The sequence below is a fragment of the Alternaria alternata genome (genome assembly GCF_001642055.1).
Source record: "Alternaria alternata strain SRC1lrK2f unplaced genomic scaffold CC77scaffold_3, whole genome shotgun sequence".
Classification (NCBI taxonomy): domain Eukaryota; kingdom Fungi; phylum Ascomycota; class Dothideomycetes; order Pleosporales; family Pleosporaceae; genus Alternaria; species Alternaria alternata.
The window spans coordinates 1,308,179-1,330,045 of NW_017306192.1; the positions used below are offsets into that span (position 1 = coordinate 1,308,179).

General features: G+C 51.7%; 8 protein-coding genes across 8 annotated transcripts; 4 read left to right on the forward strand and 4 right to left on the reverse strand.

Annotated features, from left to right (window-relative positions):
* Nucleotides 1-1,104: 1,104 nt before the first annotated feature.
* Nucleotides 1,105-3,611, reverse strand: CC77DRAFT_1028475 (hypothetical protein; the record flags this gene model as incomplete). Its single annotated transcript, XM_018526448.1, has 2 exons — nt 1,105-3,389; nt 3,440-3,611. 2 exons carry the CDS (start codon nt 3,609-3,611, stop codon nt 1,105-1,107), a joined length of 2,457 nt encoding a protein of 818 aa, XP_018390118.1.
* Nucleotides 3,612-5,149: 1,538 nt separating this feature from the next.
* Nucleotides 5,150-10,345, reverse strand: CC77DRAFT_540853 (hypothetical protein). The gene is made up of 3 exons (XM_018532084.1): nt 7,816-10,345; nt 6,794-7,765; nt 5,150-6,738 (listed from the first exon to the last, which is right to left on the reverse strand). The coding sequence occupies exons 1-3, from the start codon at nt 10,156-10,158 to the stop codon at nt 5,260-5,262; spliced, it is 4,794 nt and encodes a 1,597-aa protein (XP_018390119.1). The 5' UTR covers nt 10,159-10,345; the 3' UTR covers nt 5,150-5,259.
* Nucleotides 10,346-11,569: 1,224 nt separating this feature from the next.
* On the reverse strand, nt 11,570-12,716 carry CC77DRAFT_955807 (TIP41-domain-containing protein). The gene is made up of 2 exons (XM_018535488.1): nt 12,303-12,716; nt 11,570-12,251 (listed from the first exon to the last, which is right to left on the reverse strand). The coding sequence occupies exons 1-2, from the start codon at nt 12,611-12,613 to the stop codon at nt 11,753-11,755; spliced, it is 810 nt and encodes a 269-aa protein (XP_018390120.1). The 5' UTR covers nt 12,614-12,716; the 3' UTR covers nt 11,570-11,752.
* CC77DRAFT_955810 (serine/threonine-protein kinase 12) lies at nt 12,477-14,415 on the forward strand. The gene is made up of 2 exons (XM_018535489.1): nt 12,477-13,053; nt 13,104-14,415. Exons 1-2 carry the CDS (start codon nt 12,943-12,945, stop codon nt 14,208-14,210), a joined length of 1,218 nt encoding a protein of 405 aa, XP_018390121.1. The 5' UTR covers nt 12,477-12,942; the 3' UTR covers nt 14,211-14,415.
* Nucleotides 14,367-16,104, reverse strand: CC77DRAFT_1047267 (glutamate 5-kinase; the record flags this gene model as incomplete). Its single annotated transcript, XM_018527481.1, has 2 exons — nt 14,367-15,986; nt 16,050-16,104. The coding sequence occupies 2 exons, from the start codon at nt 16,102-16,104 to the stop codon at nt 14,455-14,457; spliced, it is 1,587 nt and encodes a 528-aa protein (XP_018390122.1). The 3' UTR covers nt 14,367-14,454.
* Nucleotides 16,105-16,271: 167 nt separating this feature from the next.
* On the forward strand, nt 16,272-17,459 carry CC77DRAFT_540953 (mitochondrial inner membrane protease-like protein ATP23). The gene has a single exon (XM_018532085.1). The coding sequence runs from the start codon at nt 16,487-16,489 to the stop codon at nt 17,210-17,212; it is 726 nt and encodes a 241-aa protein (XP_018390123.1). The 5' UTR covers nt 16,272-16,486; the 3' UTR covers nt 17,213-17,459.
* CC77DRAFT_540954 (hypothetical protein) lies at nt 17,460-18,518 on the forward strand. Its single transcript, XM_018532086.1, has 2 exons — nt 17,460-18,189; nt 18,243-18,518. Exons 1-2 carry the CDS (start codon nt 17,707-17,709, stop codon nt 18,273-18,275), a joined length of 516 nt encoding a protein of 171 aa, XP_018390124.1. The 5' UTR covers nt 17,460-17,706; the 3' UTR covers nt 18,276-18,518.
* Nucleotides 18,519-20,115: 1,597 nt separating this feature from the next.
* Nucleotides 20,116-21,604, forward strand: CC77DRAFT_541054 (polygalacturonase precursor). Its single transcript, XM_018532088.1, has 3 exons — nt 20,116-20,237; nt 20,290-21,024; nt 21,083-21,604. The coding sequence occupies exons 1-3, from the start codon at nt 20,225-20,227 to the stop codon at nt 21,484-21,486; spliced, it is 1,152 nt and encodes a 383-aa protein (XP_018390125.1). The 5' UTR covers nt 20,116-20,224; the 3' UTR covers nt 21,487-21,604.
* Nucleotides 21,605-21,867: the final 263 nt, after the last annotated feature.

The window sequence follows — 21,867 nt, forward strand, 5'->3', positions numbered from 1 at the left end:
TGTCTACAAGTCCATACACTATATCCGTGTTAAGGTATTCTCCCAAGTATTGAAGTCGACGAAACAGCTATCACAGTCTTGATGTCCACTAAAAGCAAGCATTGCTCCAAGAAGGAGCTTGCATCTTCTGAGTCAAGAAGGTACACAATTCAGTCACTCCCTTAGTATGGGACAGTTTCCGCAATAGAGTGATCTCGTCTCTCGCCTCTAATTCTACCCCAGCTTTGTGGTGACAGCTTCTCACGTGCTGCGCCAGATTTACCAGGTGAGAGAGCGTGTACGCGTTCAAAGTCAATACTTAAGCTCCCACACCGGCTTTCAGACCATCACTCATACACCACAATCAGATATATGGGCAACTTCAAACTCAAGCCAGGTACTAATCACGCCGACGCCACTGCAAATCTCAAGGAACCACAGAATACCCACACCACCTTCTGTCCTACCGAAAGCGAGACCATGTCTGCAGTAGTCCTCCCCGATTGGATGGTGGATGCGGCATCAAGCGCCGACAGTGACGAATAAGATGATCAGAATCTCGGACTTCACGCAAAAGACAAATATTCTGCAACCGAAACGATCGATCGTATGATCCAACGATCTGTACAACAGATTGACAAACAAGAATACAACAGATTGACAAACAAGAATACAACAGATTGACAAACAAGAATACAACAGATTGACAGACAAGAACTCATGAAGGTAATTGCTAAGGAAACCTCATGCGCCACCAAGCAACTGCTTGATGAGGAGTACTTCTTGGTGAAGCGATGGAGCTTTGGTGGTGATACGTCAACTACAAGTTGATCAGTCTTGTTGGAGATAGATGATGACTATATTTTTATCGCAACGATGTGAACTTGCTCGCTTCGTCTCTGATTCTCTGAATGTTCTACAATACCTTGGAGGTCCGCAAAGCACAGAGCGATAACAGGTAGTCTCTCCATCCACAAGTTTTCTCACCTAGCACAGATTAAGAGGTTAGCACAAAAATAGGGTTGATCTTCGCAAGGGAGGTAGAGTTGAACGTTAAACTTATACATTATCATAGCGTGGTCGTTAAACTAAGATCACATGCTAATCCCTCTTGGGAATATCTATCTACTGGCTGACAACAGTGAAGCTGTCCTGAACCTTCAGGTCACGGCTGCTGAGACCAACCCAGATGGTGAACTCGCCCTCAGGGATAACCCACTGCTGGCTGACAATGTCCCAGTAGCTCAAGTCCCTGCGCTGAAGCTCAAAGGAAACCTTCTGGCTCTCACCCTCCTCAAGGTAGACCTTCTCGAAACCGCGGAGCTGACGGATGGGTGTGCCAGCAGGTGCGGAAGAGGGAAGGCCGACGTAAAGCTGAGGGACAGTGGCACCGGCAACGTCACCAGTGTTGGCAACAGAAACAGTGACGTTGTAGAGACCCTCCCAGAGAGCGGGGTTACCACCGGGCTGGATGGGGAGCTGCTCAGGGTGGGAAGTGATGTTGTGCTCAAGAGGGGAAGACTCAATGTCGGAGATCTCAAAGGTGGTGTATGAGAGACCGAAACCGAATTCGTAGCGGACAGACATGTTCTTGAGGTCGAAGTGGCGGTAGTCAATCTCGAGCTTCTCGTCGAACCAGCTCTGCCAGTCAGCGTATCCAGTGGTGTTGATAGCAGTGGTGGGAGGGGCGTTCCAGTCAGAGCCGTTGTTGGCAATAGTGTAAGGAAGGTGACCAGAAGGGTTGACGTGTCCGTAGAGAATGTCGACGAGCGAGTTTCCAGACTCCTGGCCAGGGAAGTGGGCAGCGAGGATAGCGGTAACGTTGGGGTGGTCAGACCATGGGAGGGTGTTGACACCAGCAGAGTGAGTAACGACGACAGTGTTGTTGCAGAAAGAAGCAACAGACTCGACAACCTCATCACCATCCCAGTCGTTTGAGAGATGAGCACGGTCAGCACCCTCCTCAGCCCAAGTCTTGAGCATGACAATGCAGACATCGGGGATGGAGCGGGGAATGACAAGCTGGCTGACGTTGTTGGAGATGATGTGAGTGTTGTTGAGGAAGGACTGGGTGATACCACCATCAGCAGCGACGCGGTCCTGAATGGCACGGAGAGGGGTGATCATGTAGGTGAATTGACCGGTACCAGAGCCACCACCAGCGAGGAGACTGCCGTACTCGTAGTTCTGCTGGTTGAGGACGGAGCTGCGGACTGGCTCGCCTGCATCGTTACCGAAGACGGCGACGTTGCGAGGAGCCTTGAGGGGCAGGGTACGGTCAACGTTCTTAAGGAGAACGCTGCCGGCGGCACCGTGTCGGCGGATCAGCTCACCGTGGTTGCCACGGACATCACGGCTAACTTCGCCAGTGAGGTTGTACTCGCGGGTCCACGTGCTGCGGGGCGAGAAGGTGTTGAGGTCAGCACCTGAGGGGTCGGCGGAGGGGAAGTCCTGATCTTGGCCGAGCTGGAAGTAAGGGGTCATGATACGCATAACCATGTCGTCGACACGGGACATGTCGAGACTGCCGTTGTTGACAGCAAGAGTGATGTTGCCACCAAAGTAAGAGGGGGTGCCAAAGTTCAGACCGTAGGCACCAAGTCCACCAGGCATGTTCATGTCAAGACCGGCCTCGATGGCAGCGACACCGGTGTGGGTGGCACCCCAATCAGACATAACGTATCCTTGGAAACCAAGCTCAGTCTTGAGCAGACCGTTTTGTGAGGCAGAGTTCTGGCATCCGTAAGATCCGTTGATCCTCTGGTATGAGCACATGAAGCTGGCGGCACGGGCCTTGGCTGCGTTGGCGAAAGGCCACATGTAGAGCTCGTGCATGGTACGGTCATCGATGTTGGATGAGAGAGCTGCAGTAGTTGCCTCTGTGTTGTCGTTCTCGTTCTCGTAGAGGGGATTGCGGAGAATTTCCTGCTCGTTGCCAACCCAGTGCTTTGCGCAGGCTTGCACACCCGCGTCCTGAACACCGGTGATGGTCTTCTCCATAGCTACACCGCTGAGGTAAGGGTCGGAGGAGAATCCTTCCCAGTTGCGGCCTGCGTAGGCGGAACGTCCAAGAGGACCGGCGACAGGGCCCAAGAAGATCTGAGAGCCCTTGGCCTTGAACTCACTACCCATGGCGTGACCACGCTCGTACATGATGTCTTTGTCCCATGTAGCTCCGGCAGATACACCAGCAGAGAAGACGCTGGCGTAGTCGGCAACACGGATTCCAAGAGGTCCATCCTGAAGACACAGACCAGGGAAGCCAAGGCGAGGGATAGCAACGATGTTGCCAACGCAAGGTCCGGCTTGACCAGTGACCATGTCGGCCTTCTCCTCAACAGTGAGCTGGGCTACGAAAGCTTTCGCCTTCTCAAGGCCCATCTCCCAGCCACCAGCGCCAGTGATGTTTGCTGCAAAGTGTTAGATTGATGACCATAGTGAGTGATAGAGGATAACTTACGCGAAGGGTAAACAGGTGGTGAGGAACCATACTCGGTCAAGATAGTAGTGTTGACCGGCTGTACGTACTCAAACGCATCTTCGTCACGGCCGCTACCAGCGAAGTTCTGGGCATTGACTGCAGCCAGGAGGGCAGAGCCCTTGAGCACTGCAGAGACGAGAGAAGGTGCCATGATTCTGGATTGTCGAAGGTGAATCGAGTGCCTGGATAGCCATTGTCGTTCTACACCGCAGTACTTATATACTGCTTCTCTCTCGGCGCACAATCGTCCGTCCGGTGGCAGTTCACGATCCGAATCATACAGCTAGAAGCCAGTGAGGCAGCCACAACCATGTACCGAAGTTTGCCCGTCCGGGTTGCGGAGTCTCCACATACCCGTACCATACCAATGGCGTCCTGGTTTCGAGGCAGACGACGTCATTTCAAGGCGGCATAGCGGTTGCCAAGATCCTGGTCGGACGTCTGTATGCGCGTCGGCAGATGCTTGTGGAGAAAGAATAACGAAGAGGTCGGAGCGGGTTGATTGACTCGCGCGAATCTGCGGGGATCGTGAGTGTAGTACATGACTCGTGACAGCGAGTCGCTTCGAGGCGCTGCAGTCGACTATGCAGGGTTAGCTCTTTCGCGCGTCAAATCCTGGAGGATGCTGTCTCCTCCACGTGCTACGAACCATCACTCTGGAACTGGAGGTTTCATCGACAGAGTATTCTTCGGTATCCGTCTCCGCATAACACATCGGTACACCTTCCATCACGACTCATGCACATGGGGAAACCGCGCAAAATGCGACCATGCACAGCCAAGCTCCACGTCTCCAGGCTTGTCTGTTCATTAGAAAGCGGGGCGAGATCTTGGAAGTTCTGTGTTGCCGACGAAAAGTCCCGACGACCATCGGTAGGGCATCGTCACGAGGTCCCGGATGAAGAGAAATTTTCGGTGCATGGAGCAAGCGTCGGAGCAAGTGGTAAAATTCGGTAGACGCTAAACCGACATCAGAAACGCATCCTTGGAAAACCCCAGCATCGCGACATGGGGATCGCTCCGGAGCTCCACAAGAGACTTCCCCGCAAAACGTTCTGGGCCGAAGTTGAGCCTCAAGTCGAGCGTAGATCGTCAGGTCAAGTTATTGGCAGCATGGAAATTCTCGCATCGCGGCAGCCGAAAACCGTTCTTGGTTAAGAACACCGCATTGTTTTTGCCTATGCGTAGTGGACTACCCGTACGTAATGTTATGAATCAGTGAACAAGACGTTTTCGGGATACTCAATCTGGTATGAGGACTGGTTAAGCATTCAAGAGTTTCCAACTCCACATCGTCCATGTTGAGCCGCTATTGCGGGAACTGTGCCATACTGAGGGAGTGACTGGATCATGATCGCATTCATACGTGCGTACTCAATTGAGCCTGCAGGGAACGACCCTTGCTTCGACATGACGGTCAAGGCGTGCACTCGTGACCTTTCGGTAACTTGCGAGATTTCATATGCCATAGCTTCTCTCCACCGTCTTCTAGTACCGGTCTTGCTTTCATGAGGCTCAAAGACGAGTCATTCGAGAATACCGCTCGAAGCTATAACGGGCCGAAGCCTCCATGGATGTACCAAGGAGACTACATGTACCGAGGCTATGGTCGAACTGCATCTGGACCGTTTTTGTCGCCGTCACGCCTACATTTACAAATATTGTCACCTGAGAAACGCAAGCCAAAGATTTGAACATAGGAATTAGTATTAACTATACTGATTAAATCAAATAACCCAAAGATCTATAGGTACGAAAGAGAACCACACCTCTCTTTGAGACCACCGACTTTATGGAGCTCAAGCGGTGCCAGCATCCTTTTCTCCACTTCGCTCTCCAGGGTGTCCACCCTGTTGCGCTGCCTTCTCCGCACCCTCCTTCGCCTTAGCAGGACCCTTCTTCTTGTGGAAAAGGTTCTTGAGGTTGGCAACACGGAACAAGTAGTAAGTAAGAATAGCAAGGAAAATGTTGAAGCCGATGAAGGCGAAGATGATGCCGAAGTTCCTCCATCGCTCGCCGTAGTAGATGGACGAACCCGCCAAGAACTGGTCCGCGTTGCTCAACGAGCAGTAGTTGCAGCTAGTGGTCGCCTCCGGGTTCTGGATGGTACCGCCCGCGGCAGCAGCGTAATCGGCTAGATAAGCGCCGCATGTCTGGCCAGCCGGTGGGTCGAAGACGGAAACTTCTTGCGCGCTACAAATAACCTGTCGACCAGAAAGCATGGTCGAGACCATTCCACCGATCCAGTACGTGAACGGGCTGACGCGGTACATGAATAACCAGAACCCAGGAAGTTGGCTCGGAGGCTGCAAAACACCGTTGAAGAGGATACTCATGAGTGTGAGAAGCGATACGAGACCTGATGCTGTTTCGGCATTGGGTAGCGCTGCGATGGTCATGTCGGCAAAGGTGGACGTGTAAATGAGCAGTTGCACGCAGAACAGCAAAACCAAGCCTTGACGTTCACTGGACTGGCTCGCGCCCACAACCGGGTAGTAGAAAGTTGCGAAGGTAAGGATACCAGCGATAACACCGTATGGGATCTCAACAATGACGTTGGCAACCATGAAGGCGATCCAGCTGTAAGCCTTTGATGGCCTCTCGCGGGACTCGTAGAGAGAACGTTGCGTGATGAAGAGGGGTTGGATCTGTTGTACAAGCGATGAAAAGATGGTTGTAAGCATGAAGACCGAGAAGATGATAGTCTGCATGCCTGCAAGTGTCGTGTTGGCCTGGTAGAAGGAGAAACCGATGAAGAGACCAGCGATGGTGCAGAGACCAAACTTAGCCATAACGTAACTGGGCATGCGCCAATATTGCTGGAAAGCACGGTATGTGCACTCCACGATTTGCGTTGTCAGTGGCATGGCGAACTCGCCACCACCGGTCTCCGATGCAATATCGAGGTTTTCATGTTTCTTGGACTCATGGAGTTGATCGATCTGCTGCTGAACACCCTTGGCTTCTTCGCTCGCTTTCCAGACGTCGAACCAGTCCTCACCGTTGTTGTTCTTGCCAGCGTTCACGATCTCCAACATGTACTCAGCCGGGTTCTCATCTTCACCACAGGCACGTGCACCATTGTTCTCGAAGTACTCAAGAAGTGTTCGGGAGTTCTCGCCAAGGTCGCCGAAGTAGACAGTCTTACCACCACGGGCAAGGAAGAGGAGACGGTCGAACTCTTGGAAGAGAATGGCGCTGGGCTGATGGATGGTACAAAGAATGGCTTGGCCGGCATTGCTGAGCTTGCGGAGGAAGGCGATGATAGACCAGGAACTCTGTACAGAAGTTAGCAATCGTCAGCAAGATATATATTGGTGTGGAAATACTGACCTGTGAATCGAGACCCGAAGTGGGCTCGTCAAGGAAGAGCAACAACTTCGGCTTGGCAGCGAGCTCAACACCAATTGTCAAGAGCTTGCGCTGTTCAACGTTCAGGCCCTCGCCAGGAACACCAACAACAGCTTCGGCAAAGTCGGACATGTTCAGCATCTTGATGACCTCTTCAACGTAATCGTGCTTCTCCTTCTTGCTGACAGTCTTGGGCTGGCGCAACATAGCGGAGAATTGTAATGCTTCGCGGACGGTTGAGGTCTCAAGATGAAGATCCTGTTGCTGAACGTAACCGGTCGAGCGTTGGAATGCGGGGTCGAGAGGCTTGCCGTTAACGAACATATCGCCTGTAATGACACCCATGGTGGTTCGCTGAGCCAGAACATCCAAAAGCGTAGTCTTTCCAGCTCCCGAGACACCCATAAGGGCGGTCATACTTCCAGGCTTGACGAAACCAGAGACATGGTCGAGCAATCGGCGTGGCTCACCCTTGATCTCGATATCGTAGACGACATCACGCCAAGTGAAAACACCCTTTTGTTCCTCAATAGCACTGACATCGCCAGCACCTTCATTCTCACCATGACCGGCAGCTCCAGCTTCCTCATCTGAACCCTTGCTGTAACCAGGTTGCATGTAGGCTGGAACGTGACCACGTCGGAAGACGAGTTGCTCAGCGGTGTTGGATGTGGAAGAGTTGACCTCGACGGCGATGAAGTAGGTAACCAAGAAGAAGATCAGGAAAGCCCAAAGGATGCCGAAGTTGCGCCAAACATGGCTCCAGGAGTACGAGTACGAAACCTCGATGAAGCTATCACCGTTGATAAACGTCTGTCCAGCAACTGCACCCTGAGTGTCACAGATGAACGAGTTGCCATTTGTGGAGTATCCGGGACCTGAAGGGATGAAGCTATCACAAGGGAAGTTGACCCCATGGAACTCGTTGGCGAGGAGGATTTCGAATGCATAGAACTAGAGAAAGTGTTAGCGTTTGATGGTAGAAGAGCGAGCAACAAGCTTACAATGGGATTGATCCATCGGATCCAGCCAAACCAATCAGGCATCTGGGGAATGCGAATAACGAAACCAGTGTAGATAACGAGGATAAGCACCAAGACACCGGCGCCTGCCATAGCTTGCGACGCTGTTTTCGTAACGGCTGCAGTTGTGCGGAAAATAGCTGCCATGACGAAGGTTGCCATATACGTGACGATGAAGAACAAGAAGAACTGTCCAGCGGTGTACCGAAGCTGTGCCAGGAAGTACAAAATGATGTTGAAGACTACAGCCTGTATAAACTTGACAGGTATATCGGCAACAATACCAGCGATAGCTTCGGTCGACGGGTGGTAGAATGCATACGAGTTGTGCTTCTCAACAATAGGGCGCTGGGCGTATAGACCTGAGATTTCACCAATGGACGTAAGGGCGTTGAAGAGAATGGCCAAGAAAATGACTGCTCCACGACCTTGGAACGAGCTGGAGCCATTGGAGTGACCGAAGTAGATGGAACCGACAATGAGAGCGATGACAACGTTAAGACCGGCTTGTGTGGCTGTAGAGGCTACGTCACCCCAAATACGCTGGTACGCTCGTCGTGTATTGAGCTTGATCTGCATAGGGACACTGATGAGGTAGGGAGACTTGGGGCGGGCATGTTTGGCCTGGATGTAGTTCTTCTGCTGGCGCAGTGTCTCTAGAGTGCCGTGCTCGTTGACTGGGTTCTCGGCTTCGAAGTCCTTGATTTCCTCGAGTAGGGCTTTGTACTCGGGAGAGTCGCGCCAGTACTTCTCAAAGTCTTCTGGCGTGCGTGGTACCTTGTTCTCCATACCCTCCCTGGGCTTTCGCTCATCTGGGTTGGTGACGGCTGTGAGGAAATCTCCAGCAGTCTGTCGAGGTGGGCAGTACCATCCTTGGCGCTCGAAGTAGGCTTTCGCCTCGCTAGCAGGGCCAAAGTAGATTTGACGACCTTCGTAGAGAACGGCGGCTTTGTCGAATTGGTCGTACACGCTCTGACTAGCCTGGTAGATGGCCACCGCAGCAGCACCTCCAGCCAGATCTGAGCCGACCCTCAAAGCCTTGACGAACTTTAGTGCAGTAGCAGAGTCCAATCCACGAGTTGAGTTATCCCAAGCCGCGAAGGGGGCGCCAGCCAGCAACATCTCGGCAACTGATACTCGCTTCCTCTCTCCACCGGAAACACCACGAACAAAGTCGTTTCCAACCTTGGTATTGTAGGTGTGACTCAGTCCAAGCACAGCCATAACGACCTTAGCCATGAACTGGGAGAACTCGTCGCGGGTGGCTCCACCGGGTCGGTTCGATGGTGTTCTGACAGCCGCAGCGAACTCGAGAGTCTGACCTACGGTCAAATGAGGGAAGTGCTTGTCGACTTCCTGGTTGTAAACTGTCTCGCCCTTGAACTCTTTGCGCATGCGCTCTTGGGGAATGCCGTTGTAATGGATGAGTGAGTCATCTGTCTCCAGACCATGAAGCTCACCAGTGAGCGCCTTCAGAAGTGTTGAGCAACCAGATCCGGGACGTCCAAGTACTACACAAAGCTCGCCGGCTCGGATGATACCGTCGAAGCTGTGGAGAATCTGCTTGCGTTCTGACTTGCCGAAGATTTCCTTCGCTCGGAACGGCATCATGAAAAGATCCGCGACGGTGTCCTGAAGTTGAAGAGCCTTACCGGAACCGAAAACGTTGAGGTTCTTGTAGACAACGTTGACTTTCTTCATCTCGATGCCCTCACCTTCAAGCTGGTTCCGGAACATGTTCAAGAACTTGCTAAGATCAAAGGCCTCATTGGAGGGGTCCACTCGTGGGTCATTGGGCTGCGCAATGCTCATCTGCTGTGTCACTCTCGAAGCTGATGTGAAGATGCGCGCCAACTCCCGCCTGCCATCGTCGTCGATTTCAGGGCGGGTGGCACGACGTTGAAGCGTGCCTCCAGCCATATCGTCGGATGAAGATGAAGTAGCGGTTCGCTTTACTTTTCGCGACTCCCCATTGGATCCGAATTTTGTTTCCGAAGAGTCGGATGAGCTTGATGTGTTGACTTTCTCGAGAGGCACAACCTCCTCTCCCGTAGGATGAGATTGGGACGCTTCGGTGGAAGAGAACAATCCATGTCCTGCCGATGTTGATGTTTCTTGTGTGTAGGAGTGCGATGAGAAGAGTCCGTGGTTGCCATGAGCATGGCCATCGGGAAAGTAGGTTTCGCGGCCAGAAGCGGTTCGAACAACACCGTGGGCAGGAGTCTGAGATTCTGACCCTGATTGGGCAGTATTGTGGGTTTGTGTTTGATGAGAGTATGACGTATCCGACATGTTAGCCTCGCCGTTGGACTTGAAGTCAGCCATGGTGGGTTGCAGCGGCGAGTGCTGGCGTGTAATGTCAACGTCGGTGTTGTCTTATTTTGCTGACCACCTGCGACCGTTCAACATATATCGACTCCTAGACAACGTTTGGACCTATGTTGTCATAGCACCCCGGATGGCGGACACTCCCCATGCCCGCGACTAGTCCTGGCACCATCGCCTCGGACGAGATGCTTGGACCTTTTGAGTAAGATTCGTCCTTCACCGTAGTAGATGATTGGGAGCGTGCGCGCGCTACACGGGCCGAATTTGAAGTGTGCGGGTCCACGTTCAGTGTGCTTGCGGCGTGCTGGTTCGAGACCGCAATTAGTCTTACTATACTGGGCGCCCAGTCAAGAGTCTGCTTTTTTCCTATGTTCAACATGACATCACAGCCCGGACGGCGGCGGAAGCGGAAGCAGCCAAGAAGAAGCCACCACAATCATAGCATTTAGTCGAAGCAGGATATATGGCCACCATCATGGAGAAGCCGAATCTACTCAGTATGCGCGGTTGTTGCTTACCTCTACAGGTGGTGATGCTGGGTCGCATCTGTCGTCCAACGCTTATTTTGGTCCGCGATCGACAGCTTACTACTTCCGGACGAGGGATCGCTCGGGATGCTCCATTACGTCTGCCGCGCTTCTCGGTACCCGTCTTCCATTGTACAAACCCTTGCTGGCATCGCTGGCCATCCGGATGGTCCGAGGACGTCCACTCTGTGTTGTACAAGTTCCGGTGATTTTCTGTCTGTTGAGTTCCATCCATTTTCCACTTTTCGGTCGTAATCTGAGGCGGTGCACAACGGTCCCCTGAGTAAGGATTATCTCGGACGAATGCAACATCCGCTTGACATAATCGAGTACACGCGTATGAACAGTCATGGAGCACTAGTGCAATTTTACTTGCTTATCTCAGCGTCTACAGAACTCAATTGTTTCTTGGGAGGTGATAAGGCAGGAACCTCCTACAGGTCCTAACGGCTTGCGCACGGTACTGAGGGCGATCTGCATGCACCAGCGGTGAGGTTTAATATAAAAGCTGGGAGATAGAGTTTCAATGCTTCATTCCTGTCATGAAGAATTGCATTCGGGCATGAACATTCATGTGGCTCGTCTGCTCGAGATTCCATCGAGATCTCAGTACGCTTAGCGGTTCAGATGACCAGACGCACACGATCTTGAGATCCGCACACAGAACATCGTTTGTGCATGGATGCGCATCAAGCTCAAGATCGACTACATGCATTATGTGCTAGATATGTACACGATAGTGGATGGAGGATCACCATCGCGTCGCGCATGAGAGTTATTGGTGCATCTCGACAACGCTTCCGCAAGATAAGTGGAGTGCGTCTGTACTTGAAGCTTGTAGAACGGCAGATTCCCAAACTAAGACGCTTGGTTTCTGAGTACTGGTAAGTTGATTACTGAACAGAAGATTAGTTTGGTTTCGATCAACAGGTATACGAGCAAAGCACAAACCTTGTTGATGGTTTTGCAGATTTAGTTCGCCGTTTACCGCTTCTAACGCTGTTGCTCTCATGTTGGTGGGCCCGTTTTCTTTCTTTTGGATGTTCTGTCGCATCCGCCCTAGCTTACTTCAATTGCAGCCCCTCGAGCTTATGCTCCACGATGGGTATGTGCTCCGCTAAGCGGTTGGGGTCTCGCATTATCGCAAGCACATCCTCTTTTCTTCCTGCGAGCTTCTTTCTCACATCCTCGTACTTCTCCTCCCTCGCCGTATATTCTCTGAGCACCACATTGTCACCAAACTCGACAAATATCCGAGTGTCGCGTATCCTGAAGATAACATCGTCTAGACGCATGAAGAAGCGCACAAGTAATAGTAGCCGTTGCGGCATGACGCGAATCTTGCAAGATAGCATGGCAATGCCGTTGTCCGCTAGTTCGTCTTCGTAAAGGACTAGTTCGTCGAAGAAGTGTATAGGGTCAGGTCGCTTGAGGAGAGCAAGTGGTATGGGAGTCTCGGTAGGCTCGAAGGCAGGTGTTGGCGGTGTGGTGCCCTTGTAATCTGTGCTATAGGACCAGTCGAACGGCTTGACGACTTCCTTGATATCCTCGAATTGCTTCTGTCTGGGAGCTGTCAGGCGGGCATTCAGAAGGCATCGTGGTATAAATCCTCACCGGTTCTGCTGCCACTCTTTGGAGTATGACACCTTGAACATCTTGTCGCCAGTCTTGTCCACCAGATCCAGCGCATCGAAGGCATTGAACTCGATGTACCAGCCACTCTGTTCATGTTCTATCCGTACCATGTTGTCGCCGAATATCATCTCAGGCGGCGCAATGCCCAGCTTCTTGGTCATGTCTTCTATAGGACCGGCCTTGAGGATGGGCAGTTTGCGCGTGGTGATGGTGAAGCCTTGCTTGGTGATGGACGTGTCGGCGTGGCCAGGTGCCACGGTATCGGCGGGCGCTCCGTTGAGCGATGCCATATTATGAGATGTATGCGACGAGACCCTTTTGAAATAATGCGGCGAGGCGAGTGACGGTACGGATTCTTCTTCCTCTTCTTCGCTGCCAGCTGCAGGTGGGCCCGATGGCGGGGAGCTTCTTTGGAGTGGGGCGCGAACGAAAGCTCCGACCGCCGATCGCCGTCTCCCATAGCAACGTGTGAAACCCACTTGTTTGTGGTTAACTAGCTGGCATGCCGTCCCTGAACCTTGAACAACCATCAACATAGCATTCCATAATACCCTTGGGCACGTCTTTTGCTGCCGTACTGCCTGCTTCCTGTCGCTCCAGCCTGCATCTCGACATCGCCATGGCCGACGTTGCAAACCTCGAAGCCGCCTTTGAGCGCACCACCATCAACGATGAGAACGACGACCAGGTCGCATCCACGACCACCACTACGACCTACCACAAGGCAAAGGTGTGCATCAATTCGTCTGTCGTGTAGAGCTACTTCTAACAGAGTCAAAGTCTTCGGCAACCACATCCGGCCTGTCGTCGTCACAATCAGCTGCAAACCGCATGAAGCTGCCCCATCAAATTCCATTACAGAAGCTTGCCACACAAAACGCAAAGACGGCCAACATCGCCAAGGTCACCATCACAGCAAGCGCCAGCCGCCCCTCAGAACAAAACCCCTCTCACCGCCGCACCCTTACCGAGTCAGCCATCTACACCGCTCCTTCAAACCCCGCACAACCCAAACAATGGCATCTGGGCATGTTCGAAATCGGCAAGCCCCTTGGAAAGGGAAAGTTTGGTCGCGTCTACCTCGCCAAGGAACGGTCGTCAGGCTTTGTGTGCGCTTTGAAGGTCCTCCACAAGTCCGAGCTCCAACAAGGCAAAGTCGAGAAGCAGGTCCGCCGAGAGATCGAGATCCAATCACACCTCACTCACCCCAACATCCTCAAGCTGTTCGGTCACTTCCACGACGCAAAGCGCATCTTCCTCATTCTCGAGTTCGCCGGCAAGGGAGAACTCTACAAGCACCTCCGCAAGGAACAACGCTTCCCAGAATGGAAAGCAGCTCAATACATTGCCCAAATGGCCGCAGCGCTCAAGTACCTCCACAAGAAGCACGTCATGCACCGCGACATCAAGCCCGAAAACATCCTCGTAGGCATTCACGGCGAGATCAAGATTTCTGACTTTGGTTGGTCGGTTCACGCACCCAACAACCGCCGAAACACCATGTGCGGAACTCTCGACTACCTGCCCCCGGAGATGCTTCGCGGTGGCGGCAAGGACAACTACTACTCTGAGAAGGTTGACCTGTGGAGTTTGGGTGTCTTGACATATGAGTTCTTGGTCGGCGAAGCGCCTTTTGAGGACACACAAGTCATGACACAGCGCAAGATTGCGAGGGGAGAGTACACAGTCCCAAGCTTTGTCAGCGCAGAAGCACGGGATCTCATCAAGAGACTCCTGGTACTTGACCCTGAGAAGCGTATCGCGCTCGAGGATGTTGAGGTACACCCGTGGATCGTGAAGCACTGCAAGGGCAGCCCACGAGCTTACGAGCGTACCTCTGGGGGCAAGATCCGCAGCAGCTCAGAGCAATCTGAGGAGAGCTACTAGACTTGTTCTTGGTCTTCATTACATAATGTCTAACATTTACGACGGCGAAAGGGCGTTCTGCACGGAAGTCATTGATTTTTTTTCTTAGTCGCGCTTATAGTCGCATTGCTTGGAGTCTTCGGTTTGCCGTTGGCGTTTGGTATATTCATGGGTATACACCCCACATCGCATGCAATGCAAGCATTTCAATCTTCATTCTTGACCCATGTCTATTTGCCATCTACACGCTATGAAGATACCCGCCTCAATGCGCCTCGACCATCTCACTCTTCTTTTCTCCATGCCTAAAGTCGGGCGTGCTAGGTCTACTCCTCTCGCCCCCAAAGAAAGCGATGTTCTCTCGCAACGCCACATACTCACTATCTGCATAACCCAACGCCTCACTAATTTGCGTCGAATGGAGGCCTTTGATTCTCCTAATTTCGGTAGCTGAGTAGTTCACTACCGCTCGCCCAATCTCAATTGGTGCTGGGTTGTGCAGTTCGTAATTGGGTGGGTGCTGCAGTGTCTGTGAGGAACTCATCGAGTACGATGATGACGATGAGTGCGTAAGGGGATGTCGAATTGGAATTGGGGCGTGTACGCCGTGGGCTAGAGCGCCAGGCGTTGTAGGCAGTTGCGGGGTCGTTGGTGATTGCACTGGTTTGGGAGAGTGTGATGGGTTGGATAGACGTTTGACAACGACAATGCGTACGGCTTCTTGCTGGGCGAAGTGGCCATCTACTTCTACGATGCCGACAGGTAGTAGTCCAGCTTTATCGCTCAACGCAGCCCACGCACCCTGGTCGATGTATATCGTCCCGTGGGGCGCAAGACCATGCAAGATCCAGAAGTAGCGGTCGCGGATTGGGTTGGATATCGGGAGGAAGCGGGTGTGTAGGGGCACTGGTTCTTCTGGTTTGGGCGATGCGCTTCCAGAGAGCTGTTGATCGCCTAGCGAGGCTGTAGATGCAGAGAGATCGTGATTTGAGTCTTGCAAGGCTGCTTGAGCGTGTGCTGCGCCTTCTTCCTGCAAGTTGGTGACGGAATTTCGACTTGACATCCTTCCCTTTCTTTGTTTCTCTGCGTGCGCAATAATGCCCGAGATGTTGCCTGGTTTACTACTCTTCGTGATGACTGTCGTGACACCCGCACTTGTCGCCAACCTTGCTGCTACAATCTTGGTGCTCATACCGCCTGTTCCCAGGGAACTGCCGGCCGAGCTTACATCTGCTGCCAGCTCTGCAATATCTTCCACAACAGCAATGGATTTTGCGTCTGGGTTGGTGCGCGGATTCTTGTCGTACAGACAGTCCACATCCGTCATAAGGAAGAGGTAATCCGCCTGGACCATACCCGCAGTTATAGCACTCAGCGTATCGTTGTCACCAAACTTGATTTCTGTGACGGCCAAAGTATCGTTCTCGTTCACAATAGGAATGACACCCATGCTCAGGAGTTCAATGAATGTATTCTGCGCATTCTGGTACTGTGTTCGATCGGCAATGTCGTTTCGCGTCAAAAGCACCTGAGCAATTGGTTGCTCCAAATTGCCAAACAGCTGATCCCATAGCGACATCAGTCTGCTTTGACCGATAGCCGCAAGCGCTTGGACTTGTGGGAGGTGTTTTGGACGTCGTGGGAGATTCATACGTCGTAAACCCACACCAATGGCGCCAGAGGATACAATTACGACGCGATGCCCGGCGGTGCGTAGACTGCATGCTGTCTCGACAATGAGGGAGAGGATGGAGAGGAGGGGCTGATGTGTTTTTTCGTCAACTATGGATGAAGTTCCTGGTTATGTTGGTCAGGTGTTCTCTTCTTTTCGATGCGAATTAAGTACTGTTCTGTATTTACCGAGTTTTATCACGACGGTGAGTTGGCCGGGCTGCTTGCGCATATGAACAGCCATTGCGAAAGAGGGTGTGATGCAATGGCGGCAGGCGCAGATGCCGGATAGTCAAGAATATTGTAGGAGAGAAGGGACCACTGAGATGTAGTTGGAGCTCAGCGCTTCATCACATAGACGCCGCTCTTTATATTGTTGCGCGACTGATGACTGGAACAAGCCCAAGTTTCCCTCGCAAGCGATCTTCGGGCTCCCTTGCTCGCGGTGACGTCTTCCCTCCGATTGGCTCCCCGCGCTACCAGCTCCTTCCCCATCTCCACCTAAACTTTTCGCGACGGGAATTGAGACCACGCCCTACAGTAAACATCGTTGTACGTCACGCCACACATCTGCGCCCTTCACTCCGGCCATCGAACTCCAAAGTTGCACACCGCCGAACCATACCATGGCAAACCCCGAGACGGCGCCCGATGGCGCATCCCTCTCCGCCATGGCCCAACCACCCCCTCAGAAGATCGACCCCGTATACTACACATGGAGCAGTACCTTCAACATAATGCTCGGTCGCATGACAGGTTCTCGAGACATCGAATTAGAAAAGGGCTACTTCAGCGAAATGGACAAGATAAAAGCAGACTCGATATGCAAGCGATGCGAGTCGAACAAGGAATACCTATTACAATACAGTCCCATTATACGCTTCCTGTCGGATGAAGTATACAAGCTGGGAGGCGATCTGAACAAGGACAATATACTGTGCCGCATGTGCACGAATGAGCAATCGGGCGGTTTCTCCCTCGACCATGGCATCCTCCTCTGCGCCAACAAGTTCCGCAATCGCGGACATCAGGAAGACACCATGGCGCACGAGATGGTTCACGCGTGGGACCATCTAAAATTCAAAGTCGAGTCCGAGAACCTGCGACACCAGGCTTGCCTTGAGATACGCGCTTCCACACTCAGCGGCGAATGTCGTTTCTCTAGAGAGTTCTTCACACGGAACCAGTGGCGCATCACCGAACAACTACAATCGTGTGTTAGACGGAGAGCGACATTAAGTATGATGGCTAGGCCAGGCATAAAGGACCAAGAGCATGCTGGAAAGGTAGTCAACGAAGTATGGGATAGTTGTTTCCGGGATACCAGGCCATTTGACGAGATATATCGTTAATGCGGACAAGTGAGAGATGTGATTGGTCGGTTCGTACGATGTACTATAACGGTTGTACTACCCTTGTACGTGCGCATAGCGATGGCGTTGATAAGGGTGCTGGGATTTTTAGGTATACTAGAGGGCGTGGTGTTGTCTAATATTGCTTCTCCGCTCAATTGACAACTCAGGCCTTAAGAGAAGTTTCGCGTATGACCACTTTGTCGAGCTGTTTACTTGAGGAGAAGTTAGAAGTTGTTGTTTTTGGCCCCCAATACTTGATTAGGCGGTGGCTGCCCAAGCGAAGCGCGAGGCGTATTCCCACCCTGTCAGTTGGTGCTCCGCCGCAATGTTATGATGAGGCTGGACACAATCTGGACGCCTTGAAACACGCAGACTTTATGGGTATATACAACATGGCTAGAAGTACCAGGACCTGTACCTTTTCCCTAACCAGCCCCGATATCTCAAATCTCGTCATCCGCTCCAGACTCCAATTTTAACGTCCCTTCAAAATGTTACCACACACCCTACTATGTCTTCTCTTTGTCGCAACATCCTCCGCGGCTTTTATTCCACCGCCACCGCGACCTATCCCAAGACCTATAACACCAGACGAACCCTTTTCGCCAATTGTGCCCAATGAACCCCAAGTACCGGCAGCAAGACCAAACCGGCCAGAACCAGAAGTACCAGAAACACCAGACGCACCTGACAACAACTCACAAGATTCCAATACAAATACGCCGGCGGGGTTATTTGTCCCGTATCCAACTAAAACGGCAACCTTGTCACCTGCAGAGGCCTGGCAATCCTTTCTTGATTCGACGGCAACGGCAACTTCTACAACAGGATCTAGCTCTTCTAGTACGACGCGGGCAAGCAAAACGGCGAAGTACTCTGCTTCGTCGACATCGAGTGTGACGGCGCCGGTGGAAGGAGAAGCAGCTAAGATCGAGGGTATGGGTATGAAGCTATGGGTGGGTGTGACTGGCTTTGTGAGTAAATCGATGAAAATGATGTATAAGATTGATGGACTGATTATTGGTAGACGATTGTGTCAGCAATGGCCGTTGTCTTTTAGGGACATCAAAAGTGACGAAGACGGAGACCATGTCTGCACTTGCTGTACATGTCTCACGTCTCGTCATATCTTTTGTTTGCCAAGTTTATATGAGGCCTTCTACTTCCCTGCCTCCTGCCCCCGTTCACGAGCTGCTTTGCAACATTCGAACAAACTCATGCGCACCTAGCCATGGAACCTGAGCCTCTACGAAGACTCATGTCTGCCAGGAGTGAAAAGTATGGATCATGTCAGTTCTGCTCATTCTCGAGAATGAAGTTGAAGACTTTGTCAAGCATCGAAAAGAGGACATGATTCACAGGTCGTGGCATCGCAGCTGGTAACTTTAGAGGAGAGTGGGTCTATTCTATGGTGTTTTATGCACCCAGATCTTCATCGTGCAGCAACACAGTCTCCAACGAGTGTTCAGGAGCAGAGTTTTTGGTGTCCCAAGATGCCGAAATGAGCAGGCTGTATTCTTCTGGCCTCACTTAGTAAGATTTTATATGGAGGTTTTGATCGACAGAAGTGGATATACATTCACGCCTCGTCACGAGCTCTGTGGGTTTCAGGGTGTCTATATGCCTGCCTGTGTGTATAAAGCCTCTTTCGCTTGTCATCATCGACCGTCAACTCTAAGACCTATTCAACGATTGATCATACTCAAGATATGGTCTTGCATGTGTCATGATGTATCGCAGTCTTTGTTTGTCCTTCTCAGTAAGCAACCGATATCAAGGCCTGTTACGCAAGATTGTACGTGCGGCATTTAGTTCGGTCCGAAAGTTCTCGAAAAGGCGTGAAGGTATACTTCCGGGACTTTTGTATGACTTATGATCTGAACAAGTGCGACGCGTTCGTATATGCCGACTGCGGCTGAGATACTCTTAGATATGAGCTACGCTACCTTGCGTGATTCCTGTATCAAATTGAATGATTGCAGGATAGCTTGCGATTTGATGGGCGTCGGAAGGTTGGCAGATTCAGCCCCTGAGATACATATCCATGTATGTTTTGGTCTTTATTGAAGAATGCAAAAGTAGCCCTGACCTAAGCCTCGAAGCCTTACAAAGCTTTCTGATACATCCGTAACTTCCGCTGACATACGCGTTGCAATCTTGGCCTTTTGCGCCCTGCATAATTATGTCAGGGTCTACTCAGCACAGAGGAACGAGAAGGTTGCGCATGCATCAATCCGGAAACCAGGGCCATGCCAAGCCGCTAGTCACATGGCTCTCTCCGAATTCACGTTTCTAAGGTAAATCTTTCCTTCTACCAGCGCTGCGATCATTTCAGATAGATTGCAGTTTGCCGTATATGTGTATTCTCGGTTCTTCTTTGTACGTTGGGATAAGGGAATTTTGGATACCTCTGGTTGATAGCGCATGACATCGTGGATTATTTATGGCCTACGCAATTCCCGCCGTCCTGCATCATTTCCGCGATCAGTCATCTGGTCATCTTCGCACTAAGTAGCCATACCGTTGGACGGAATCCATTTTTCCGCGCATTCACTCCGCCTTTCCACCATGTGCTGGTGGCACCCCGGATGAATGTTTCATGTCGTACATTTGCAATGTTTCGACCAAACAGAACGCGTCTTTGTTCTTTCGCCACGGACTGGCCGGCCACGCCCCATGTTCTTCCGAGCCGTTCCCCGTGCTAGCACTGACTTCCCAGTGCCTGGTGGTGGGGCGAACACCTCCTCTTGCATGGTGCTGCTGTCAAGCCTTGCCTGTTCTTGGCTTTAGTGCTTGGATTGCTTGTGCTTTCTGGTCGGAAATGACAAGGCTTCAGATTTCTACAGTGGCCGCGCGCGCAAAATTATGTGGCGACTCGTCGGGGATATGCAGGTGGCCTTTGGACGGAAATTCTGGGGCCGCAAGATCATGAACGTATATATACAGTAGTGTCAGTACCCTGTGGATGTAAGAAGTTTTTGAGATTCACATCAGTTCAACCCCTTCAAAATGCGATTCCAAGGTACTAGAAGCAGTATACGACACGGACCATCCCTGTACTAACTCCCTTGTAGCTTCATCTACGTCAGTCATTCTTGCTGCTGTAGGAACAGCAGCCGCCGTACCCTCGCCGTCTTCAACTGCGACTACGGATGCCTGCTACGTGACTGAGTATGCGGCTATCCCAGCAGCAACAGCGGCCTGCACTTCCATAACTCTTGATGGTCTCACCGTGCCTGGAAACTCAACTATTGATCTTTCAAAGCTGAAGAGTGGCACCAAGGTGACATTCAAGGGAAAGACATTCTGGGAATATGCCGATGCAAACTATGCTTTCATCAAGGTGGGAGGATCCAACATCGAAATTACAGCCGACGCAGATGCGGTGCTCGATGGTAATGGTCAAGCTTGGTGGGACGGTCTTGGTAGCAACGGAGGCCTTACCAAGCCAAACCACTTTATCGAGATCAGCAAGGTTCTTGGGAAAAGCTCGGTTCACGACATCTACATCGAGAACTATCCCGTCCACTGCTTCGCTATTAGTAACAGTGCTGGTCTGGATATTCACCACATTACGCTGAACAACAGCGCTGGATATGCACCCAACAACCGCTCCAACGGCCTACCGGCATCACACAACAGCGACGGATTCGACTTGGGAAGCACCAATGACACCACAGTTCGTGACAGCGTCGTTATCAACCAAGACGACTGTGTCGCTGTCACAAGCGGAAACAACATCCTGGTTAACAACATGTACTGCAACGGCAGTCACGGTCTTTCCATTGGATCAGTTGGCGGAAAGTCAAGTATGTCATCCTTTCAATTACCCATCTTCGATCGCGTCCCACTAACCTTATCCTTTAGACAACAATGTTACCAACATATCCTTCACCAACTCTGTCGTTCTGAACGCTGAGAACGGAGCCCGCATCAAGTCGAACTCGAACACTACCGGCTTCATCTCCGATATCCTTTTCGAGAACATTCGCGTTGAGAACATATCCATCTACGGAATTGATATCCAGCAAGACTACCTGAACGGTGGACCAACCGGCAACCCAACGAACGGTGTCATCATCCAGAACATTGTCATGAGGAACATCACCGGTACTGCAACAGAGGAGGGAAAGAACTACTATATTCTCTGTGGAGAGGGAAGCTGTAGCAACATCAAGATTGACGACGTTCATATCACCGGGGGCGGATTGGAGAGTTCTTGTAACTTCAAGACGGCAGGCAACTTTGACTGCGATGGACACTTTGTATAATCAGATAATGATAGGACAAGCGTTATGCTTCGTGTTAGATAAATTAGACCGACGCGCCGGGTGCCGTGCGCTATCATCTATTGAGCCTAAGAAGACGGCATGCATTGAGCGAAAGTCGTCGTGTAGATCGTTGGACGGATCGATGAAGGGGTGTAACACTGGCTGCTTCTGGATTGTGGAGCATCGCGACCTCCGAAAGAACTGCGCATGCGCCCACGTGACTTACAATTCAACGTTAAGCCGGTGTCGCGCCAATGGTGCACTGCTTAAATCCGCGCCCAGGCAAAGTTTGTTCAACGGTTTGAAGAAATCGTTCGCGGTCTGGACGATCCCCAAAAGTGCCGTGGCGTTTCGGGACCCGAACAATCGCGCCGCTTTCAT